Source organism: Acaromyces ingoldii (genome assembly GCF_003144295.1).
Source record: "Acaromyces ingoldii strain MCA 4198 unplaced genomic scaffold FA10scaffold_8, whole genome shotgun sequence".
NCBI classification, from domain to species: domain Eukaryota; kingdom Fungi; phylum Basidiomycota; class Exobasidiomycetes; order Exobasidiales; family Cryptobasidiaceae; genus Acaromyces; species Acaromyces ingoldii.
The window spans coordinates 459,742-479,020 of NW_020290254.1; the positions used below are offsets into that span (position 1 = coordinate 459,742).

The following is a 19,279-nucleotide window of genomic DNA, read 5'->3' on the forward strand; positions in this document are numbered from 1 at the left end:
GGTAGCTAGGCAACCAACTTCATTCCCAGAGCGGAGATGTGCCCTACGCCTTCTTCGCTTCGATAACGGGACGGGGGTTTGGATCGCAACGATTGACGATGGAATTGAAAACCAGTCCTCCTTCTCTTCTTTCTCTCTCCTTTTTTTGATGTTTGGTCGATCGATACTGACCTTGCCGTCATCGTCCTACTAACTCGAAAGGAAAATGTTTGTCGGCGGTCTCAACTGGGACACGACTGACGGTACGTCGCAAAGCCTCTTTTTGCTGCGACCATGCCGACTGACCCTTTGTCTACAGAGTCTCTCAAACGGTACTTTACCCAATTTGGCAATGTGACGCACTGCCTGGTCATGCGAGACAGCCAGACTGGGCGCTCGAGGGGCTTTGCCTTCCTGACCTTTGAAGATCCCAAGGCCGTCAACTCCGTGATGGTTCGCGAGCACTTTCTCGACGGCAAGATTGTAAGTTTGTCCAGAACTAAGACGTCGGCGGAAAGATTTGCTCACTATACTGCCCACACTACTCATAGATCGACCCGAAGCGGGCGATTCCGCGAATGGAGCACGCCAAAACATCGAAATGCTTCGTCGGCGGTGTACCACAGACGGCAACACAAGAATCCTTCCGCTCCTTCTTCTCACAATTCGGCACCGTGCTCGACGCAACACTCATGGTGGACCGCGAGACGCAGCGGCCGCGCGGCTACGGCTTCATCACCTTTGATGACGAAGACACCGTCGAGAGGCTGATCCAGATGGGCCTGACGGACAACCCGGTCGTAATGGATGGCAAGCAGGTCGAGGTCAAGAGGGCCACCCCAAGGAACGCAGATGGCAGCAAGAAGGTGCCCGATCGTGCGGACCGGAGACGAGACATGATCAATGGTGGTGGCACGGGGTCAATGATGGGAGGAAGCGGCAGTGGTGGTGTTGGTGGAATGGGCGGCATGGCCGGTGGCATGGGTGGTATGGGGGGGATGGGAGGCATGGGCGGCATGGGAGGCATGGGCGGCATGAACGCATTCATGGCGGCCAACCCGATGATGGCCAGCATGATGGGCTCTGATTCCTCGCAGCACCAGAACCCCATGTTTGCCGCAGCCATGGGCGGGGGTCAGGGAGGAGGCTTCGACCCGCAGGCCATGGCCAACTTCTTCCAGTCGCAGGGCTGGGGGTCAGCCAACTTCAATCCGATGGCGTTCCAGCAGCAGATGATGATGATGGGCATGATGGGCGGTGGCGGTGCGTCGGGCGCCAACGGCATGTTTGGCGGCCAAGGCGGCGGTGGTATGTACGGGGGTCAGGGGGGCTGGACGGGACAAGGAAGCATGAGCCCTTCATCGCAGCCGAGACCAAGCATGGCTCAAGGCGGTCGGAGCAGCTCCAACGGAGGCGGAGGCGCACACGACTCGGACAGGCCCTCGTTGCAGGCCCCTCACCCTTCGGCTGGCCTTCCCACGAAACCAGGCTCCGGTTCCTCGCCTACGACAGGCGGCGGCAGCGGGGGCCGATCCTCGCGTTCGCCCGTGAGAGAGCGTGGTCAGGAGCGAGATCCGTATTCGCGAGAACGGTCTCCGTCGAGAGGCACCAGCAATGGCCCCGCATCTGCGTCGAGAAAGGATCGATGGTAACCGGACAAAAGGTCACGAGGGGCAGAGAGGAGCAGTAACCTCGCTCTCTTCCCTCTTCAAACGCCTCTCCCTCACTTATTTCCCTCTCTCCCTCCCCCTCTCTCTGTGTGTCTTCATAAAATGGTCTGGCAATTGTGAATGATGGTTATCCTTCTTGTCCTTTTCGTTGCATTACATGTTGAGAAAGAAAGGATCTCGAAGAGAACGACTACCACTACTCTACAGCAAGCACAAGATGAAACAGAATTCTATGCCTTTGGAATCTCGCAGCTAAAAGGCCGCCCCACGATGCCGGCGGCATAGCTGTCGCGGATGCTGATCGCGGCAGCCCAGACGCCGGCGACCATGACAAAGGCACTAAAGGCAATGATGAAGAGGGCGACGATCGTCTGGACGGTGTTCCACGGATCGCGAAAGAGCTTGCCGCGGCTGAGAAAGAGGTGGAAAATGGCGGCAAAGGCGACAAAGAGGGTCCAGAGGGCGGCGGACTCGACGCCGAGAAAGGAGCTGAAAAAGGGAATGAGCTCGGCGAGGATCCAGGCGGCGGTCCAGACGACGACGTTGATGAGCGTCCAGACGAGCCAGCTCGAGGCGCGGGGGCTGCGACGCTGCGCCTTGCCGCCCTGCTTTAGCGAGGGCCGTGCGCGGAGGACGCGGACGTAGAGCTGCTTCGAGACGACCTGGCCCGACTCGCAGCCGGCGAGCAGAATCGTCGGCAGGGCGACGCCGTAGGAGACCTTTTGCATCACGGGACTCAGGCTGCCAATCGAGGGAGAAGTGACATACTGGCCCAGGTTGTGGTATACAACGGTGCCAACGACGATGTAGAGAACGAGCTGGAAGGAGATGAGGGCAATCATGGACTTTTTAAAGTCGCGCGGCGAGCGCATCTCGGCCAAGAGAGGCCTAAAGAAGGAGCGAAATTGTCAGTCAAAGAGAGCCAAATTTGGGTGTAGCAGAAGAAGACACGCACAGGTAGCATGGGCTCGAGCCAAAGCTGACGAAAAGGTTCGTGACTGCAAGCATGCCGTCAAGAAAGTCGACATTGTCGTCGAGGATGGAGCCGAAGCCCTTGTAAGGCCGGACGGGCGGTGAGCCTGCCGGCTGGTTCTGAGGGCCAGAGATGCCCGAGGCAATCATGACGATGATGACTGTGCTGACGATGCAGAACATGCTAACAAAGGCCAAGCGGGCAAAGAGCTGGTAGGACCGTGGGAGGGTGAAGATGAAGGAGATGATGGCAAAGACGACGTTGAGGGCGATTGCGCATGATCTGCGGGCGGGGGATGGGGACAAGACAGATTAGTACAAGTTCTTGATAGAGAGCAGTAGCAGCGACGCACCTCCACCCGAGAGCCTGGAAGGCCGTCGCGCCCAGCAGGACATGGTTACCACAGAGAAGAACGGAGAAGAGAGCTTGGCAGAAGCCGAAAAACTCGCGGCCGGCAGGCCCAAAGATGAGGTCGCCGGCGTCGGTGAGGGAGTGGACGCCCGGGTAGTGCTTCTGGAGGCGCGAGTAAGTCGTGGCCGTGTACCAAGTGATGAAGCTGAAGAAGACGGAGAGAATGACAAAGGCGCCCTCGCCCATCGTCGCGGCGGCCTTGGGAATCGAGAGGACGCCGAGGGCGATGCTGTAGGCTGCGGCGTTGAATGCGGCGCCCTTCCAGCCCAGCGTTCGCTCGAGGCCGGTGCCCTTGACATTGACGCCGCGTTCGTCTTGCGACGACTCTTGCTCCTGTTCCACGACCTGGCCTCTACCCTCCTTCTTTTCACCGGCAGCGGCAGCAGCGCGGGCCTCGTCGTCGGCCGACGCTGACGACGAGGCCAACTCTTCGTCGTGGGTGCGCTGGCCCGCGGTGGCCTCGTCGTCGGTAGCGGCAGCCGCAGCGAGAATGTCGACGCGGCTGTACTTGAGCTTGCGGAGCTGCATGCGCGGGCCGTTCTTGGGCAGGAACATGCGCTCAAAGATGTTCAGCCCCTCGTCATGGTTCTTGAAGTCGCCGTGGTTGGTCTGCATCGTTGTCACTGTTGTCGAGTCCATCGTGGTCTTTTGATTGTGTTCCTCTCTCCTCTCTCTCTCTTGTCCAGGCTTCGCGTGCTCCCGTGGTGGCAGAAGAAGCAGCTCCTCTGGCACGAACAGATCCTCTGAAACGTTTCGAGGAGGAGACAACAGCGAGGATGTGGGGAAGAGGAGGGCGAAGGGTCGGGTGGATGAGGCAGGAACGGACCAGCCGAGTCAGGACCACGAGGAAGAAGACTGATAGGGCAGGTGCGCAAAATAGAAGCAGGTCACTGCAAAAGACAGACCAGAGGGCGAGCGAGAGAGAAAGAGGGGAGAGATATGCCGCGGCGCCTGCAGCAGCAGCAGGCAGCCCAAGATGAAGAGGAGCCAAAAAAATAAAAAATAAAAAATACCAACACGGAAGAGGGGCGGCGAAAACTTCGCAACTTTTAGCGGGAAATCGCGCGCCTGGCTGCGTTCCGTCGGACTTTGCGCCGTCGAGCCCTAGTGCAATCGATCTGCGATCGCCCCGCAGTGCCTCAGAGGGGCGCGCAACGTACGCGACGGGTCAGCAGAGGAGCAACGGCTTTGGGTCCGCGCCCCGCAATCAGCTCTCGTCCGTTCTCTCCTGCTGCACATGCAAACGCACCCCAGTCTAGAGTTTGCGGAGCCCCATACAATGGTGCTGCGAAAGACCATGGAAATGAGATCATATTACAATGGTACCAGCAGCTGCAGCATCAGCGCACCTACTCAAGGCGAGGGCGCGAGTCTCGAGAGAAAGAGCTTCGCCAAGTCAGAGTCGAAAGCTCGCGCTCTCTCCAGCTTACCCTCAGCCAGGCCTGGTGTCGCTCCCTCGTTTCGGTGTCCCAGCCCTTCACTCGCGTCGAGCGACACCCCGTTTGCGGCCTCGCCAATGTCGAGCGTAGTTGCTCGAACCAGGCCCGCGAGTTGCTCAAACTGACCGACGAGGACCACGGCAGGTACCTTGGCGCGAATCGCACGTTCCACCTCCTCCCTCGTCATCAGCCCCGACACCGCATCCCGTGCGACCTGCTCGCTCTGAATGCGCTCACGTTCCTCCTCGATGGCCTGTTTGAGCTTCTCCAGCCACTCGTCCAGCGTGACAATCTTGACGTGTCGTGGAAGATGATTGGAAAAGGCCTGGACGGCCGCACTCCACGGCTTTTTTCGAAGATGGGCCACATTTACGACGTTTGTCTCGCTCGGCGAAGGCAAGCGAGAGCTAAGCGCAACAGTCGCGACGATATCCGCCGCTTGGTCCACGGCCAGCCAATCAACGGGACCCAGGGTCTCGTGTGACGGGAAAGCTCCGATGTGAGCCGCAGATCGCAATACAATCGGAACCCATTCGTTTGCGTTCCACCGGCCTGTCCGACTGTCTCCCATGAGCTGCCCGAGTCGGATCGTGAATCCGCGAAAGGATGGATCGGCCCTGATGGCGCCCGAGACGAGCCGCTCAGCGACGGCCTTGCTCGCGCCATAGCCTCCAGCGGCCCACTCGAGCGGGCACAAGTCGTCTTCTCCAAGGTACAGAGGCTGATTTGAAGAGATCGGTCCTCCTTCGCCGCCGTTGTAGCCGAGGCTACTTTCCTCCAATTCTCCTGCCCTCGCGACGGCGGCCAGGGACGAGATGAAGACGAGCTTGGCGCCGCATCGCCTCGCCACGTTGATGCTCCTAGTTACGCTTCGAATGAGTCCCTCAAATTCGGCTAGCGGCTGGCTAAAGTTGACCCTCCAGGCGCCGTGAATGATGGTGTCTACCTTGTTTGTCCGTGCAAATGTCTCGACTTCATCCTCGTCTTCCTCATCGTTCGACGCGCCTTCGAGACCGTTGACCAGGAGATAGACGACCTTGGGATCGAGCGCGGGCGCATGATGGAGAGACTTGGCCTTCATGCACTCCACTTGCCTCTGCTGAGCGTTCCATCCATTAGCCTTTCTTCTGACAAGGATGCAAACTCGGGACACGTCCGACCTCGGCACGAGCGTCTCGACCAAGGCGCACCCCAGCGCGCCTGTCGAACCTCCAAAGAGGAGGACCCGGCTTGCTCGCCTTTTTCGGCGCAGTGTTGCTGCGCTGGCGAGCTTACTCGACACTCTGTCGAACACTGTGCCTGCTGCCCCTGCTGGCCGCTGGCCAGCCTTGCTCCCAGACGACAAAGTCTCGATATTTGCATCAGACAGCACATCGATGCTTCCACGCTTCTTGCTTGCGAATAGCAGGTCCTGCGCGTTGGAGAAGAGCGATGATCGCCTCTTGTTGGTGTCGCTGGCCGTAAGCGCGTCGTCGGTCGTCACCACCGTCGCTTTGCTCTTTCTACCAAAGAGAAAGCTCGAAGCAGTCGAGAGGCGGCTCCCTCCCTGCTGCGACTTGGCCCCGCCGACGAACTTGGTGCCGCCAATGCTGAGCTTGAGAAACGAATCATGGGCTAGAGGCGAATTGGACCTCAGTCCCTTTGTAGGTTTGCCTTGTTGCAAACGGGTAGCGTTCAGTGGCGTCTTCACCTCACGGAGCGAGTACATTGAGACCCATCGTTTCATGAGGGCCACCTGCTCCCTCGCATGTCCAGCGTCGTCAAACGTGAATCTCTCCAGGGCTGTGCTGAGGCCCGCAATCGTCGGATGTTCGAAGCAGAAGCTCGACGGCAGGTTTGAGGGCTCGAAAATCGACCTCTGTGGCCCTCCCAAGCCAGCCTCGAGTGCGTGCTCCAGTCCTTTAACGAGCGCTGCGCGGATCAGCGAGGCGCGCAGAGAATCCAACCCCAGCTCAAGCAGCGACATATTCGGCGAGAGGCATGACTTTGGCTCTATGTAGGCCAGAACGGTCTCGCAAACAAAGCGCATGATCTCGGTGTGGCTCAACGCAGCTAACGGTGTCGCCTCGTGACCTCCTGCCGCTGTTCCACCGTTGACAGTCCCGTCGACCATGCGCGCATTGGCAGTGGCGGCCCCCAAGACGGTCCCGTACACGTTGCGAATTTCGGCCTGGTAGAGGTCCAGCGCATCGCTCCGGCAGACGCTTCCTCTCGGTGTGAGCGGGAGAGGCCGGGAGGAATCGGTTAGGACAATCATGTCGGGGAAGAATACCCGGGCGTACGTGGGCATGACGTTGTTGAGTGCGTCAATCGTGGGGTAGAGGCTCTGCATCACATCTTCGTCTCTTCCGTCGGCGCTCGACTCCAGCTCGATTAGCACTCCTACGAGCTCTCGCAGGTGTCCGAACAAGATACAGTGCTTGACCAGCGGATGCCGCTCGACGCAATGCTCAAATGGTGCGCACTGAATCGACTCGCCCGTTGTGAGGATCAGCAGTCCCTCTTTTTTGCCTCGAATCTTGACGGTGAGGAGAGGCTGTTGTTCATCTTCTTCTTTGCAAGACGACGGCATGATTTCGCATAGATCTCCCGTCCGAAAGACGCCGAAGCGATCGTCAATATTGAGCTTCATGCCAGGCGTGTCCAGGACGACAATCTCGTGCAGTTTCTTCCCCTCTGCGTCCTTTCCCACGGAGTCGAGAAAGAATTCGAGGTCGCTCTACTCCACACTGTCAAGCTCAGCAAGGAAGCGAGTGAGCAGAATCTTCCACTTCACACTCACCCTCAGCGTGATCCATTCGCCCGAGCAGGGCTCGGTGCCTGGCTTTGGCGTCTGGTGCGTCATACCCAATGGACCTGCCTCTGTGACGTAGTACATGGAGAGGAGCCTCACGCCGGCCTGCTCGAGGCGCATCTTGGCCCCCAAAGCGAGCTTGGCACCAGAATACCACACGCAGCGTAGTGATGCCAAGATCCTGACCGATTCCGGCTTGCGATGAAGCTCTTCGAGCTGCTTCGTGGTCAAAAGTGCTTGGCTAGCATGGCAGGATTGGGCGAGGTCGACGACCACCTTGGACCGTGGCGTTGGGCCGGTAGGGATGTATGCAGGCACTCGGCCTCCCGACAGCGCGGCAAGAGGTCCCATCGTCCACCCGAGCACCTTTGGAGCATTGCTCAGAATCAGCTTGCAAACAAAGTACCGTGGCGTTCGAGGCTCACTGTGTGTAGAGGTGCATCGACGAGGATTGTCTCGCCACAGCTGTTGGGAAGCCAGGTGTATTCTTCGTCGCGTGTCATCTTGGCTGCGCCCACGATGGTTCTGTGCGTATATCGACAGACGACGGGCACGCTCCTGTCGCTGCTCGTTTGCTTCTCTCAGCTCCTTCTCGCCGCTACTATCAGTTTGCTGAAGATGCTCACCTCCCGCTGGAGTGGAGCAACAAACAGGTCGAATCGACATCGACATCTTCTTTCTTGATTTGGGAAAGGGGAGCTGTCGAATCCTGCTGCGACTCCTTTTCGAGCTCTTTGAAGGACAAGAGAGGCTGAAACGTGATCTTGTCGGCATACCACCTCTCCCGAAGCGCATTGGCCTGCTTCGTGTACATTGCACTGTACAGCACGGCCACGACTCGTTCTTTTTGACCTTCGGCCTCGTCTCTCTCGTCTTCGACGACTCTCAGTCCGATGCGTGCATTGTCCAGCATCTTCACTACGATGTCTGTCGTCAGCTCAGCCGCTGCAATGGGAAAGACTGGCAGTTGCGCTTTGATGAGGCCAAAGGAGATTGCGGTCGAGACGACATCGTTGGACGCGAGCATGAGTACGACGAGGCCACGGTGTGACGCTTCAGCGCTTGTGTGACGTCGACCGATACGCAGAAGGCCAAGCCAGCGCATGGCCCCATCGACTAGGCGCTCAAATGCACCAAACGTTGTCGTTTTCCATGTCAGCTGCGCCGAGCTAAGCAGGCTGCCTACCTCGAGCGAATCGGATTTTACTGGCGCTGCCTCCGTCTCTGTACCTAAACGTGACGAGGACGACGACGAAGATGATGGGAAGGAAGGAGCCGGTCGGAGGTGATAGAGGTCGCGACGAAAGGGATGATGTCGATTGTGAAGAGCCGACCAAGAGAGGAGCGACGAGAGGAGAAATGCTGAGGGCCCTTCTTCCCCTCCGTCTTCTTTCTGCCTGTCGCCTTTTTCCCTGCGTCCTTCGCCTGATCGACGGTCAAATTTGCTGCCGTCGTTGTCGTCGTCGTCATTGTCGTCGTGTTCCTCCGGGTGCTTCACCGTCAGCTCGCTCTCGCTTGAGCTGGCTTCTGCTAAAGCGCTTCCCCTTTGTGCATCAGCAATCACACCTCTCGTCGGTGTGCCCTTGCCAGAAGCGCCCCCGTCAACGCCGATATCGGTTTGTCGCTCCATCGCTCGTCTCTCTCCTCTGGCAACCAAGAAGAAAAAGCGAAAAAGAGGAACAACACAAAAGAAAAAAGAATTCGAAAGAGAGAGGCGACGGGGGGAAAAGACGGCTGCTCACGGGGTGGGAAAGGGATTGTGCTCCGCTCCTGCGCTCGACTCGACGCTGGGCTTGAATGCGCGCTCACACGGTCTCTTCTCGCCTCGTCCTACGCCCAGCCTTGCTGGCTTCGCGGTCCCGGGTCCCGGATAGGCCCGAAAGGACCAGCAAACCCCTCTCATCCTCATTCTCACTCATTGCTCGAGGCAGTGTCCTTGTGCGCCTTTTCTGGGTCTTTGAGAAGTAAAGACGACGCAGAGATACTGACGGTATGTGATTGTGTATGGGACAAGCGTCCTGGTTGATGTCGATTACAAATTACAATGTAAGCTGGGATCTTTATACGATCTTCTTCTGAGATATATGGGCCACGGTAGGAAGGGATACTTGTATGCAACGTCTCAGTGCCACTACAGCGTGCCTGCTGAGCCAGTGACGCGGAACTGGTCGTGCTTGACAACGCTTGGGCTTGGCTGAGATAAGGTGTGCGACAGGATCGTCCTCTGAGGTTCTCGCTTGCACCTGACGCTCGACGTCCGCGAACAGAGGGTCGTCTTCGCTGGCCTTTGCTGGGCTGGCTCTCCCTTGGCTTCATCGTCGTCATCGTCAGAGACAAGACACACGGTTGTAGATGCCTCGGCGATGTTCATGGTGGCGTCACCGACTTGCTTCCTGGATGACAGGATTGCTATGGAAGAGTCCTGGCTCAGCGGTAGGGACTCGAGCCTCTGTCGCTTCCTAGGGCTTGCGTCAAATTCCAATACTGCCTGTAGCGAAGGCGTTGGTTCTTGCGAAGAGGAAGAGATTGCTTGAGGCGTGCTTGACAATGGGTCCCAACTGCTGAATGGAGCCAAGGTCGAGGATGACGACGACGACGACAACGATAACGATGATGATGAAGCAGTGGGCATCGATTGCGATGACGATGCGAGCAAGGGCGCCTCCTCGTCCTCCACCTCTCTCCTTTTCTGCGACAGAGGTATGGGCCGTATGTTGTGCGATTGCTTTTGGCTTACGACCTTGTGTGGCCTGGGAGGCTTGATGCTGCGCTTCTTCTGCGAGCTTGGCGGCGTGCAGGACCTTACTTCGTCGTCGCTGTCATGATCGTCGATGCTCTTCCCTTCGACGGGCCTCGAAGGAAAGACAAGGTGACCATAGCGGATGCTCTCTCTTCGAATTTGTTCGGCCTCCTGCATCGCCATGTCGCCTCCGTGGTCCTCGCGTATGACGAGACAGATGAGCTCTGGTAGAAGGACTTTGTCAATGAACTTTGACGACGAGTCGAGCGGCCGCCGCTTTGCTGCGACTTCCGGGCTGCCCAGCCAGTGCGGCGAGTCATCTCGGCTGGCAAATCGTTTCAGAAGAAATCCGCGCATCACCTCGTAGCCCACTTCGCCATAACTGCGACACGGATGGGGTTAGCTTCCTTCCCTCTCTGTCTTTCAGGCGGTGCTCACTAGCCAGCCTGCGAGTCCTCGAGATCGCGCATCTGATTGCCAATATCGTCGGCCGCACGGCCTAGCCTCTTCCTTTCCTCCCTCGCCCGGATGAACCACTCGCTCGACTCAGGCTCCTCGATCCTGCGTTGCATTATCGACAGGTGGCCTTCGAGCCTCTTTCTGAGCTTGCGCTCGTCAAGCTCCCTCGGCCATCCCCGCTTGTGTCCCTCGGGGAGGATTTCGGACTCGCCGATGTGTCGCAAACAGACATCTTCGATCGTGTCTGTCGCGGACAGATCCTTGCCTGCCCTGTTTCTCTGGTCAATCCAGTACTGCAGCTTGTTGATCAGCTCTTTTGAGGGTTTCCTGGGCAGCGCTTTGAAGCAAAAGGGACACTCGGCGAGGCCTGATATTTGTCAACCTACTGTAAAGCGATGCTGTCTTTCCCACCGCTGCTCACCTCTTGCCTTGGTCGGAAAAAGCCCTTGTGAGCTCGTCGTGCCACTGGCACCGCTGCTACAGCCCAATAACGGCAGTGAGTCACACTATGCTGTGTGCTACGCATGCACAACACACTCACGCAGCGCGGTTGGCAATCTCCTTTTTGACTCGGAGGAGCTCGACCTTGTCCCTTTTGAACTGCTCGAGGGCCTCTTTTTCCTTCTTGAGCTCTTCTTCCGTCACTCTCCTGAGGCTCGATGGCTCGAGATAAATGATCCTGTCTTCATCCTCGACCTTCTTTTCAGACTCTCTCGCATCGTTATCGCCCTGCCCTTTTTCGCCCATGACTTTGGGGCCGGGCGGCGCTTTCTGCTTCTTCTTGCGCTCCTCCTCCTCCTCCTCTGCTCTCCGGAGTTTCTCCTTCTTGATAGAAGCGAGCGGCGTAGGTCGCGGTCTCTCTTTCGACGCCGGCTTCTGCTCGCTGCTCGTCACGTTTGTCGAGCAGCTCGGCGCGTCACGCTTCGTGCCCCTATCCGGCTCCTCGTGCGGCTTCCTGCCCTGGCTTCTCGTCGTCCGCTCCGTCCCCAAGCGCAACTCTTTCTCGATCGACCAAGAGGGACCTTTTTAACGGGCAGTGAGTGAACAAAGGCGATGTCAGTAGACCGTCAGAGGTGCCACTGCGATTTTCCAAACAACGTACCGGAGCGCCGCGACGCCGGCGGTTGCGGACGCTCGTCATCGCATTCCCTCAATGGGACCGCCGAAGCTTGCCTCTTCATCTGTCCATCCGTGTGTAGAGCTACCACCTGTCTTTTCTCACGTTGTGGTTGTCTTTTCTTCTCTTTTCGAAAGGGATTGCTCCGGCGGTGTGGGTGATGGGCGTCGCCGTGGTTTCAAAGACCAACACCAAAAGAGAGCCAAAGTTACGACCAATTGACGCGCGCGCCGCGCCCTCTCTCTTCTTGTCTCGCGCGCCCGCCCGCTCGCGCCGCCCCACTTGTCAGCTTTCCTTTCTTTTGGCGCCTCCCTCCACTGCTTATTTCACGCACGTGGAATTTTACTGATCTTCTGACTTCCTCGCGTTCCTAAACGCATTCAAACGACGACGACGACGAAGAGTAGCAGCAGCAGCAGTAGACGACAATGCCGAGCGACAGGGACGGGGGCCGGGACAGGGCGCGGGAAAGCGACCGGGAGAGTGAATACCGAAGACGAGGGGGCAGTTCCAGCCGGCATGACGAAGACGAAGGGCGGCGTAAACGGTATGAGCCAGGGTCGCGCAACTATGACGCTCCTCGTCGCCGCTCGCGCTCGCCACGCAACTTCGAAGCAGACCGCGCGCGCGAGCGCGAAGCCTACTACGCGCGACATAACAGCTCCTCGCCACCGCCTCGCCGCCACCGGTCCAACGGTCGGTCCGAGGATAGAAAGGAGAGTGAGGGGCAGGAGGACCAAGGCGGCGAGGCAGATGCAGGCCCATCGTCTGCGCCGGACTTTTCCTCTTCTGGCTTGCTCGCGGCCGAGTCAAACAGCAAGGCCGGCGTCGCGCTCAAGTATCACGAGCCGCCAGATGCGCGCAAGCCGCGGCGCAAGTGGCGCCTCTACGTCTTCAAGCACGGCCGCGAAGTCGACGTCCTGCACATCTCTCGCCAGTCGGCCTACCTCTTTGGCCGCGACCACACCGTCGCCGACGTGCCCATCGACCATCCCAGCGCATCCAAGCAGCACGCCGTGATTCAGTACCGCAACATCATCGAGCGCAACGAGTTTGGCGACGAGAAGCGCACCATCAAGCCCTTTCTCATCGACCTCGACTCAGCAAACGGCTGCACGGTAAACGGAACAGAAGTGCCTGCGTCGAGGTATTACGAGCTGCGAAACGGAGACACGATGCGCATCGGCGCAAGCTCGAGAGAGTACGTGCTCCTTGCTGAAGACTGACAGCGGATGTCTCTCCGTTCAGGCATCCAATCCTCAAATTCCATTCCTGTATTTGTAGCTACAACAAGCAATCTCCCCAGTCAATTCAAGTCTGCAAACATAGTGGGAAGGGCTTAGCGAAGGAGGAATGGTTGGGAGAGCAATTAAGATGAAACGACGGTAAGGAAGCGAAGGAAGGAGGAACGAGACGGGATGGAAAAGAAGAGGAAGAGGGGCAACCAAGGGGATAGCAAAGCTTGTCCACTTAGGGATTGGCAATGTACTTGCCCGAGACGGTCTGTCTCGACACGGCATCGAATCGGAGACCGGACGCAGACTCGTCCACGACGCTGAGACCGAGCGAGCTCAGCGTTCGGCCCGGGACCCTCCACCGGATCTGCACCGGCTGCGGCTGGCCCTGGCCATCGACCTGCCATCTGGCCAAGATCTTCTGCGGCGCTCCGGCGCCCGAGCCGCCGACGATGCCATTGGACAGGGCCACATCCTCTGGGAGGCGCCAGTACATGCGCTTCTGCTCGGCCGACCAGGTACCAGACGGCTTTGACATGACACCCGTCACGTTGCTCGGGCCGGTGTCGACGGTGAGGCTGACATCCTGCAACGACGCAGGCATCCCTCCGTCGTCCTGGCCTTGCACCACCGAGGTCGCCAATTTCGAGCTGGCGTTTGGAGAAAAGTTGAGGAGCATCGACGTCTGATGCGCCTCACAGCGCCACTGCGTCGAGACATCCAGCGGCACGTACTCTGCCTGCCTCGACTCCGAGACGTGCACCTTGTACTGCAGCAGCACTGCCTGCCCACCCGAGCCGGGCTTGATGGCCGCTGCAGGGTTGCCCTGATCTAGAAGCGCACCCACGTCGAGCTTGTACTCGCCGGGTCGGTCTCCATCGATGGGCTGCAGGAAGGCTGGGTTGGGCGCCGCCTTTTCGAGCTGTTCAAAGGACTCGAGACGAATGTGGATCGGCTCGCGAGAGGCGGCCACATCGCGCAGCGAGACCGACACCTCGCCGACGACCATGATCTTGGTCACTTGTCGGCCCGTGAAGAGGACATTGACGCGCTCGAGAATGCTGGCGCGCAGCCCGGGCGCGGATCCGTCGAACGGGTTGCCGGGCGCCGCACTGGCGGACGACATGGAGATGATGCTCTGCGTCCGGTCGCCGCCCACGCCTGGTGAGCCGATGAATGCGCTGGGCTGGCTCATCGGGCTGCTCGCAGTGGGCAGACCAAATTGACTGCCGCCACTCGCTGCAACCGGTGCCGTCGCGCCCGTCTCTGCCTTGTCTTCTTCGCCTACACCAGGCGGCAGGGTGAGACCGGGGTTGTAAGTCGTGTTGCGCACATCGCGACGGTCTCGGCGCGTCGTATTCCTTCGCTGTGGGGCCACCACGGGAGACCGAGCAGTCAGCAGCGTCGAGCGCATCCTTTCCAGCGCCGCCTGGTCCTGCTCTGCATTCTCAGAGATGGCCTGCGGGGCGATGCTCATGCCCGTCATCTTGGGCATGCCAGCGTCCGTCGAAAGGTCCCGAGACTCGTTCTCGTCGTCGTCGCCATCCATCAGCGAGGCACCTGCCGCTGGTGCGCCACCAGCCCCCAACTCCCATGGCTTTCTGTCGGGTGGCGGAATTGAGAAGCCCTCGGCGTCGACCTGAGGAGGCGGTGCCGTGGTCGCAGGTGTGGAGCTCGACTGCTTCCGCGAAGGAGTGAGGGGAGCCATGAGGCTGCCAGCTGCGGCAGCGCCCCCGACGGCAGCCGCTCCAGCGCCCAAGCCCGCTGCTGAGTAGGCAGACGAGTCGGCACTCCTCTGTTCTTCTAACCCTCCTCCTCCTCCTCCTGGACCTCCTCGGGTCCCTCTTCGGACAGGAGTCGAGGATGAGGCAGGCGGTCCCATCGAAGACTCCGTCTGGTCACCCAGGTTTCCGTACGTCGAAGTGGCATTCTCGTTGGCATTCTTGCTCGAGCGACCCCTTCCAAAGCGAGTGAGGGCACTCTTGAGGGTGCTGCCTCCAAGGCGGCTAGGCGTTGTCTGCTGCTGTGTCTCGGTCGTGGCCGTGCCCGGACGATCGTAGGAGTGGATGGAGGCAGACGAGGCACGCACCGCTCCAAACTCAGACACGCCATTGGTCCCTGTGCCTCTGTATGCGTCGCTCCCTCCGGTCGGCAACGTCGCCGCAGCGGCGGGCGGTCCCGACGAAGGGGCCGAAGGACGCATATTCGTGCTCTGATTGGCGGCGGCGGTAGTGGTGGTGGCTGCAGCGGCATCTCTTCGAGCAGGACGAGACGAGGAAGTGGCATTGCGAAGGGCGAATTCCTGCATGTCGGCCTGGGGATCAAAGTTGAGGATGACCTGCATCGTTTGCTCGGTGACCTGCATCAGTCGCTGCGCTGCGTCGCTCTGTGCCGTCTCAAATTTGGTGACAATCTCCTTCATGAGGTCGAGCCTCTGTGAGTCGATTCTCTGGTACGCCTCAAACGCGAATGGCGACTCCGTCTCCCAGACATCCATCGTCTGGCTCAGGCTTCGCTCCGTCTCTGTCGCTTTCTGGTGCGCCTGGCCTGCCTTCTTCGACGATGCCATCTCGGCCTTTTTCTGGTCCTTGGACAGCTGCAACTCGAGCGTGTTGATCTCCTTCAAGGTGCTCGCCAGGTTGTCGTCGTGGTCTTTGATTCTCCCCCATTCGCCCCGGTTGGGTGCGCTGCGCATCGCGACCTCGCACTCGGACTCGAGCTTCTTCTCGAGCTCGCCGTGAATGCTGGCCAGCTCGCCGATCTCCATGACGAGTCGCTCATAGACGGGCGAAAAGTTAGGCCCAAGTGCAGACGGGTCCGAGAGGAAGGAGCGCTTGGCAATCTTGGAGAGCGCCTTGAGGTATGATGACTCAAGCTCGCGGCGTGCAGCAAAGTAGTCTGCGCTGCATGTCGGTTGCCATGTTTGTTCAGCTTCCCATCCATGATGCTAAGCCACACGCACAGACGCTTGAGGCACTGGCACTCACAGCTCGTCGGTCAGGACCTTTGCCTTGTGCAGCCGGGTCTGGATCCGCTGCACGCCCTCTCGGGGCGGTCCTCGCTTTGGAGCATAGCCCCAACGTCAGTCCTCCGATGGATGCTTTCACCCCACGTCAGCCTGCCTGCTCCACTCACGACAAAGGCATCAGCATAGGCGCTCGGCTGCAGCCCGGTCGGCGCAACGGCAGCAGCAGGAGCAGACGCTGGTGCTTCCGAGCTCATCTTGCCCACCTTCGTCTCTTTCTCGCCTCTAGTCCTTGATCGGCGCGGTTCGCAACGAGTGAGGAGTCGAAGAAGCTCTGGAAACCCCAGCCCGCATTGGCCTTCCTTGGTATTATTACTAGCCTCGACCGGCGGGCCTTCGGAACGTGATTCTAAGCCACGTGGAGGTAGACGGCTGTGACGACAACGACTCCTCTACTCTGAGCAAGACGGCGGACAGGAGGCAAACCCACGCTCCAAAGGCAAAACCATCTTCCACATAGCTGTTACAGCTACTCGCACTATTGAATCTCTCTCTTTTTGCATATGTGAAAGTACGTCAGAGTTCCAGGGAGGCGAAGGAAACCATGAGAAGGGGGAAAAGAAAAGCCACAAACGCGCGGCGAGCACGCGTCCGCGACCCACTCTCCGGGATCTCTGGCAAAGTGGCTCGCTCGCTATTTCAAAAGCAAATCTGCATCATGGCTCACAAGAAGCTCTCCGTGGCGTGGAGCGGCCCGGTTCGTCTCTGCCTTTTTTCTTTTCATCGTCTCAATCTTAGCGGGCTTAAATCTGTTTGTAGAAGATGGAAGCTGGTCTTGCCTGCATGAAGCGAAGAGGGTAGTGGGAAAACATTACATAATACACAGGGTTACGTGCAAAAGAGACAAAACGTGAGGGAAGGGCCACCCACCCACCCACGGACTAAATTGAGGCCCAGGCGGAGAAGGGCAGTGAGCCAGCTTCGTCAACATTGAATCCGCGCGCGCACCAACCCTCTGATCATCTTTTGCCTTTTCCTTGACCTTACCTCTTCCACACTCACACACACACATCTCTCTCTCTTTCCTTTCTTGTCTCCTCGGGTTTTGGGCCTCGCTCTTCTGGCATACACCCACACTGCTCAGCTGTCAAGGCTTCGTCACCGGTCTGCATCGCCGCCAAGGTTAGTATTAGTCCTTGTTTCCGCGCAAAAGTCGCAGGATGGTCTTGCGCAATAGCCCTCGCGGAGATTCGGAGAGCATAGAAACTCGGCTTTGAAGGGGGAACCTCCATGGCGTCTCGCCTTCCTACTCGCAGCCTCAGCTGCAGAAGGGAGTTCCACATATACTTTCTAGGAGGTCCGGCTCACACCACTTTTGTGCGCTCCCACAGCCCCGCCGCCGGATCCTAGAACACGGAACCCCGCATTGAGCTCAGTTCAGCAAGAGTACAGGTCTGTCACCACGACCGATAAGGAGCGAAAGAAATCGCAGAGAATACAGAGACTACAAGATGGCGTCGGCAGACTTTGCTAGATTAAGCATCTTTGGGTGAGAGCCAGGCCGCCAGAGGCAGGAAAGCAGGCAGGGTGAGCTGACAGCGCCGACTCCAGGACGGTGTTCGAGGTCACGACACGCTATGTGGACCTGCAACCCGTGGGCATGGGTGCCTTTGGGCTCGTGTGCTCGGCAAAGGACCAGCTCACAGGCGCCTCGGTGGCCATCAAGAAGATCATGAAGCCCTTCAGCACCCCTGTCCTCTCCAAGCGGACGTACCGAGAGCTCAAGCTGCTCAAGCACATCCGACACGAGAACGTGAGTGCTGTCTTTCTTGTCCTTCATCGTGATGGAAACACCTCAAGAAGCTGAGCGGTGCTTTTGTCCATTGCAGATCATCTCGCTGTCCGACATCTTCATCTCGCCACTCGAGGACATGTGCGTCTTGTTGCCCCTTTCGCTTCTTCATACCAGCGACTAAGACTCTTCTTCCCATACAGTTACTTTGTCACCGAGCTCCTGGGCACCGACCTGCACCGACTGCTGACGAGCCGGCCGCTCGAGAAGCAGTTTATCCAGTACTTTTTGTACCAAATCCTCCGTGGTCTCAAGTACGTCCACTCGGCCGGTGTCGTGCATCGTGATTTGGTGAGTGGCTTTTGCTCCTGTCGTTGTTGATGCTGCTGTCAGACTCTGATCTCTCTCTCTTCGACTCTTCTCTCAGAAACCGAGCAACATCCTCGTCAATGAGAATTGCGACCTGAAGATCTGCGACTTTGGCCTGGCGCGAATCCAGGATCCACAGATGACGGGCTACGTCAGCACACGATACTACCGAGCGCCCGAGATCATGCTGACGTGGCAAAAGTACGATGTGGCTGGTGAGTGCTGGACAAAGACCAGCAAGGCGGCGGTTTGAAAAAAGATCGAGTGAAGCTGACTCTGCATGCACACATCAGTCGACGTGTGGAGTGCTGGGTGTATCTTTGCCGAGATGCTCGAGGGAAGACCGCTGTTCCCCGGCAAGGACCACGTCAACCAATTCTCCATCATCACTGAGCTCCTGGGCACCCCCCCGGACGAGGTCATTCAGACGATTTGCAGCGAGAACACGCTCCGGTTCGTCCAGTCGCTGCCCAAGCGGGAGCGCGTGCCATTCTCGCAAAAGTTCCGGAACCAGGACCCGCAGGCGCTCGACCTCCTCGAGAAGATGCTCGTCTTTGACCCGCGCACCCGCATCACGGCCGCAGAGGCACTCTCGCACCCCTACCTGGCGCCCTACCACGACCCCACCGACGAGCCAGAGGCAGAGGAGGCCTTTGACTGGAGCTTCAACGATGCCGACCTGCCCGTCGACACGTGGAAAGTGATGATGTACAGCGAGATCCTTGACTTCCACAACATCGACGACGCCCAAGGACAGAGCGCCGGGCCTGTCCCCCCTCAGGTGAGTATTCTTGATCTTTTCCGTGATGATCGGAGCTGCTTGCTGACAAGAGCATATGACTCTCTTTGGCAGGCGGGGCAGTAAGAAGAAAGAAGAAATCGGAGGAAAGATTCGGCATCGGCGTCCTTTCTCATGGGAACCAAGGGAACCAAGGAAGCGAAGAAGAAAAAGAAGAGAAAACACACGTACAAGGTAACGGGACGAAGGGACATGCATCAAGCACCGGGTTGGCCGGCAACTACAACTACTACTACTACCACTTTCCCACTTTTCCCCCTCTAGAAGTCACCTCGGCGCTCGGCACCACGACATTTTTTTACCAAAGACGCCTCTCCTCTTGCTCGTATTCTACAACCACCTCACAGCACTCTCTAGCCGCTCGCGTCGCCTTCGGTCTTGACAAGCTTGTCATTACCTTTTCCTTTACCTAATCTCTTCTTCCTCCTCCTTCCCCTCCTCCTCCTCCTCCTCCTCCTCCTCCTCTTTCCCTCCCCCTCCCCCTCCTCCTCGCCCTCCTTTGTCTCGCCTGGGCCTCCTTCGTCTATTGTCTGTCTC

The 19,279-nt window shown here is 58.6% G+C and overlaps 7 protein-coding genes across 7 annotated transcripts; 3 read left to right on the forward strand and 4 right to left on the reverse strand.

Moving 5' to 3' along the window:
- The first annotated feature begins 107 nt into the window (after nucleotides 1–107).
- FA10DRAFT_195375 (RNA-binding domain-containing protein) lies at nucleotides 108–1,755 on the forward strand. The gene is made up of 3 exons (XM_025518400.1): nucleotides 108–242; nucleotides 299–462; nucleotides 531–1,755. The coding sequence occupies exons 1-3, from the start codon at nucleotides 206–208 to the stop codon at nucleotides 1,629–1,631; spliced, it is 1,302 nt and encodes a 433-aa protein (XP_025374317.1). The 5' UTR covers nucleotides 108–205; the 3' UTR covers nucleotides 1,632–1,755.
- A 124-nt stretch (nucleotides 1,756–1,879) lies between these two features.
- On the reverse strand, nucleotides 1,880–3,561 carry FA10DRAFT_234912 (hypothetical protein; the record flags this gene model as incomplete). The annotated part of the gene is made up of 3 exons (XM_025519008.1): nucleotides 1,880–2,537; nucleotides 2,605–2,904; nucleotides 2,975–3,561. The coding sequence occupies 3 exons, from the start codon at nucleotides 3,559–3,561 to the stop codon at nucleotides 1,880–1,882; spliced, it is 1,545 nt and encodes a 514-aa protein (XP_025374318.1).
- Nucleotides 3,562–4,351: 790 nt separating this feature from the next.
- Nucleotides 4,352–8,896, reverse strand: FA10DRAFT_304523 (acetyl-CoA synthetase-like protein; the record flags this gene model as incomplete). The annotated part of the gene is made up of 4 exons (XM_025525366.1): nucleotides 4,352–7,191; nucleotides 7,255–7,632; nucleotides 7,692–7,830; nucleotides 7,893–8,896. 4 exons carry the CDS (start codon nucleotides 8,894–8,896, stop codon nucleotides 4,387–4,389), a joined length of 4,326 nt encoding a protein of 1,441 aa, XP_025374319.1. The 3' UTR covers nucleotides 4,352–4,386.
- Nucleotides 8,897–9,146: 250 nt separating this feature from the next.
- Nucleotides 9,147–11,832, reverse strand: FA10DRAFT_195425 (hypothetical protein). The gene is made up of 5 exons (XM_025518401.1): nucleotides 11,568–11,832; nucleotides 11,007–11,487; nucleotides 10,887–10,939; nucleotides 10,445–10,832; nucleotides 9,147–10,388 (listed from the first exon to the last, which is right to left on the reverse strand). Exons 1-5 carry the CDS (start codon nucleotides 11,644–11,646, stop codon nucleotides 9,398–9,400), a joined length of 1,992 nt encoding a protein of 663 aa, XP_025374320.1. The 5' UTR covers nucleotides 11,647–11,832; the 3' UTR covers nucleotides 9,147–9,397.
- Nucleotides 11,833–11,973: 141 nt separating this feature from the next.
- On the forward strand, nucleotides 11,974–12,914 carry FA10DRAFT_269729 (SMAD/FHA domain-containing protein). The gene has a single exon (XM_025522860.1). It carries the CDS (start codon nucleotides 12,011–12,013, stop codon nucleotides 12,806–12,808), a length of 798 nt encoding a protein of 265 aa, XP_025374321.1. The 5' UTR covers nucleotides 11,974–12,010; the 3' UTR covers nucleotides 12,809–12,914.
- On the reverse strand, nucleotides 12,805–16,251 carry FA10DRAFT_269731 (hypothetical protein). Its single transcript, XM_025522861.1, has 3 exons — nucleotides 15,953–16,251; nucleotides 15,805–15,878; nucleotides 12,805–15,720 (listed from the first exon to the last, which is right to left on the reverse strand). Exons 1-3 carry the CDS (start codon nucleotides 16,037–16,039, stop codon nucleotides 13,053–13,055), a joined length of 2,829 nt encoding a protein of 942 aa, XP_025374322.1. The 5' UTR covers nucleotides 16,040–16,251; the 3' UTR covers nucleotides 12,805–13,052.
- Nucleotides 16,252–17,023: 772 nt separating this feature from the next.
- FA10DRAFT_256442 (hypothetical protein) lies at nucleotides 17,024–19,231 on the forward strand. The gene is made up of 7 exons (XM_025519806.1): nucleotides 17,024–17,331; nucleotides 17,394–17,595; nucleotides 17,672–17,715; nucleotides 17,778–17,925; nucleotides 18,002–18,158; nucleotides 18,237–18,724; nucleotides 18,797–19,231. Exons 1-7 carry the CDS (start codon nucleotides 17,294–17,296, stop codon nucleotides 18,806–18,808), a joined length of 1,089 nt encoding a protein of 362 aa, XP_025374323.1. The 5' UTR covers nucleotides 17,024–17,293; the 3' UTR covers nucleotides 18,809–19,231.
- The last annotated feature ends 48 nt before the right edge of the window (nucleotides 19,232–19,279 follow it).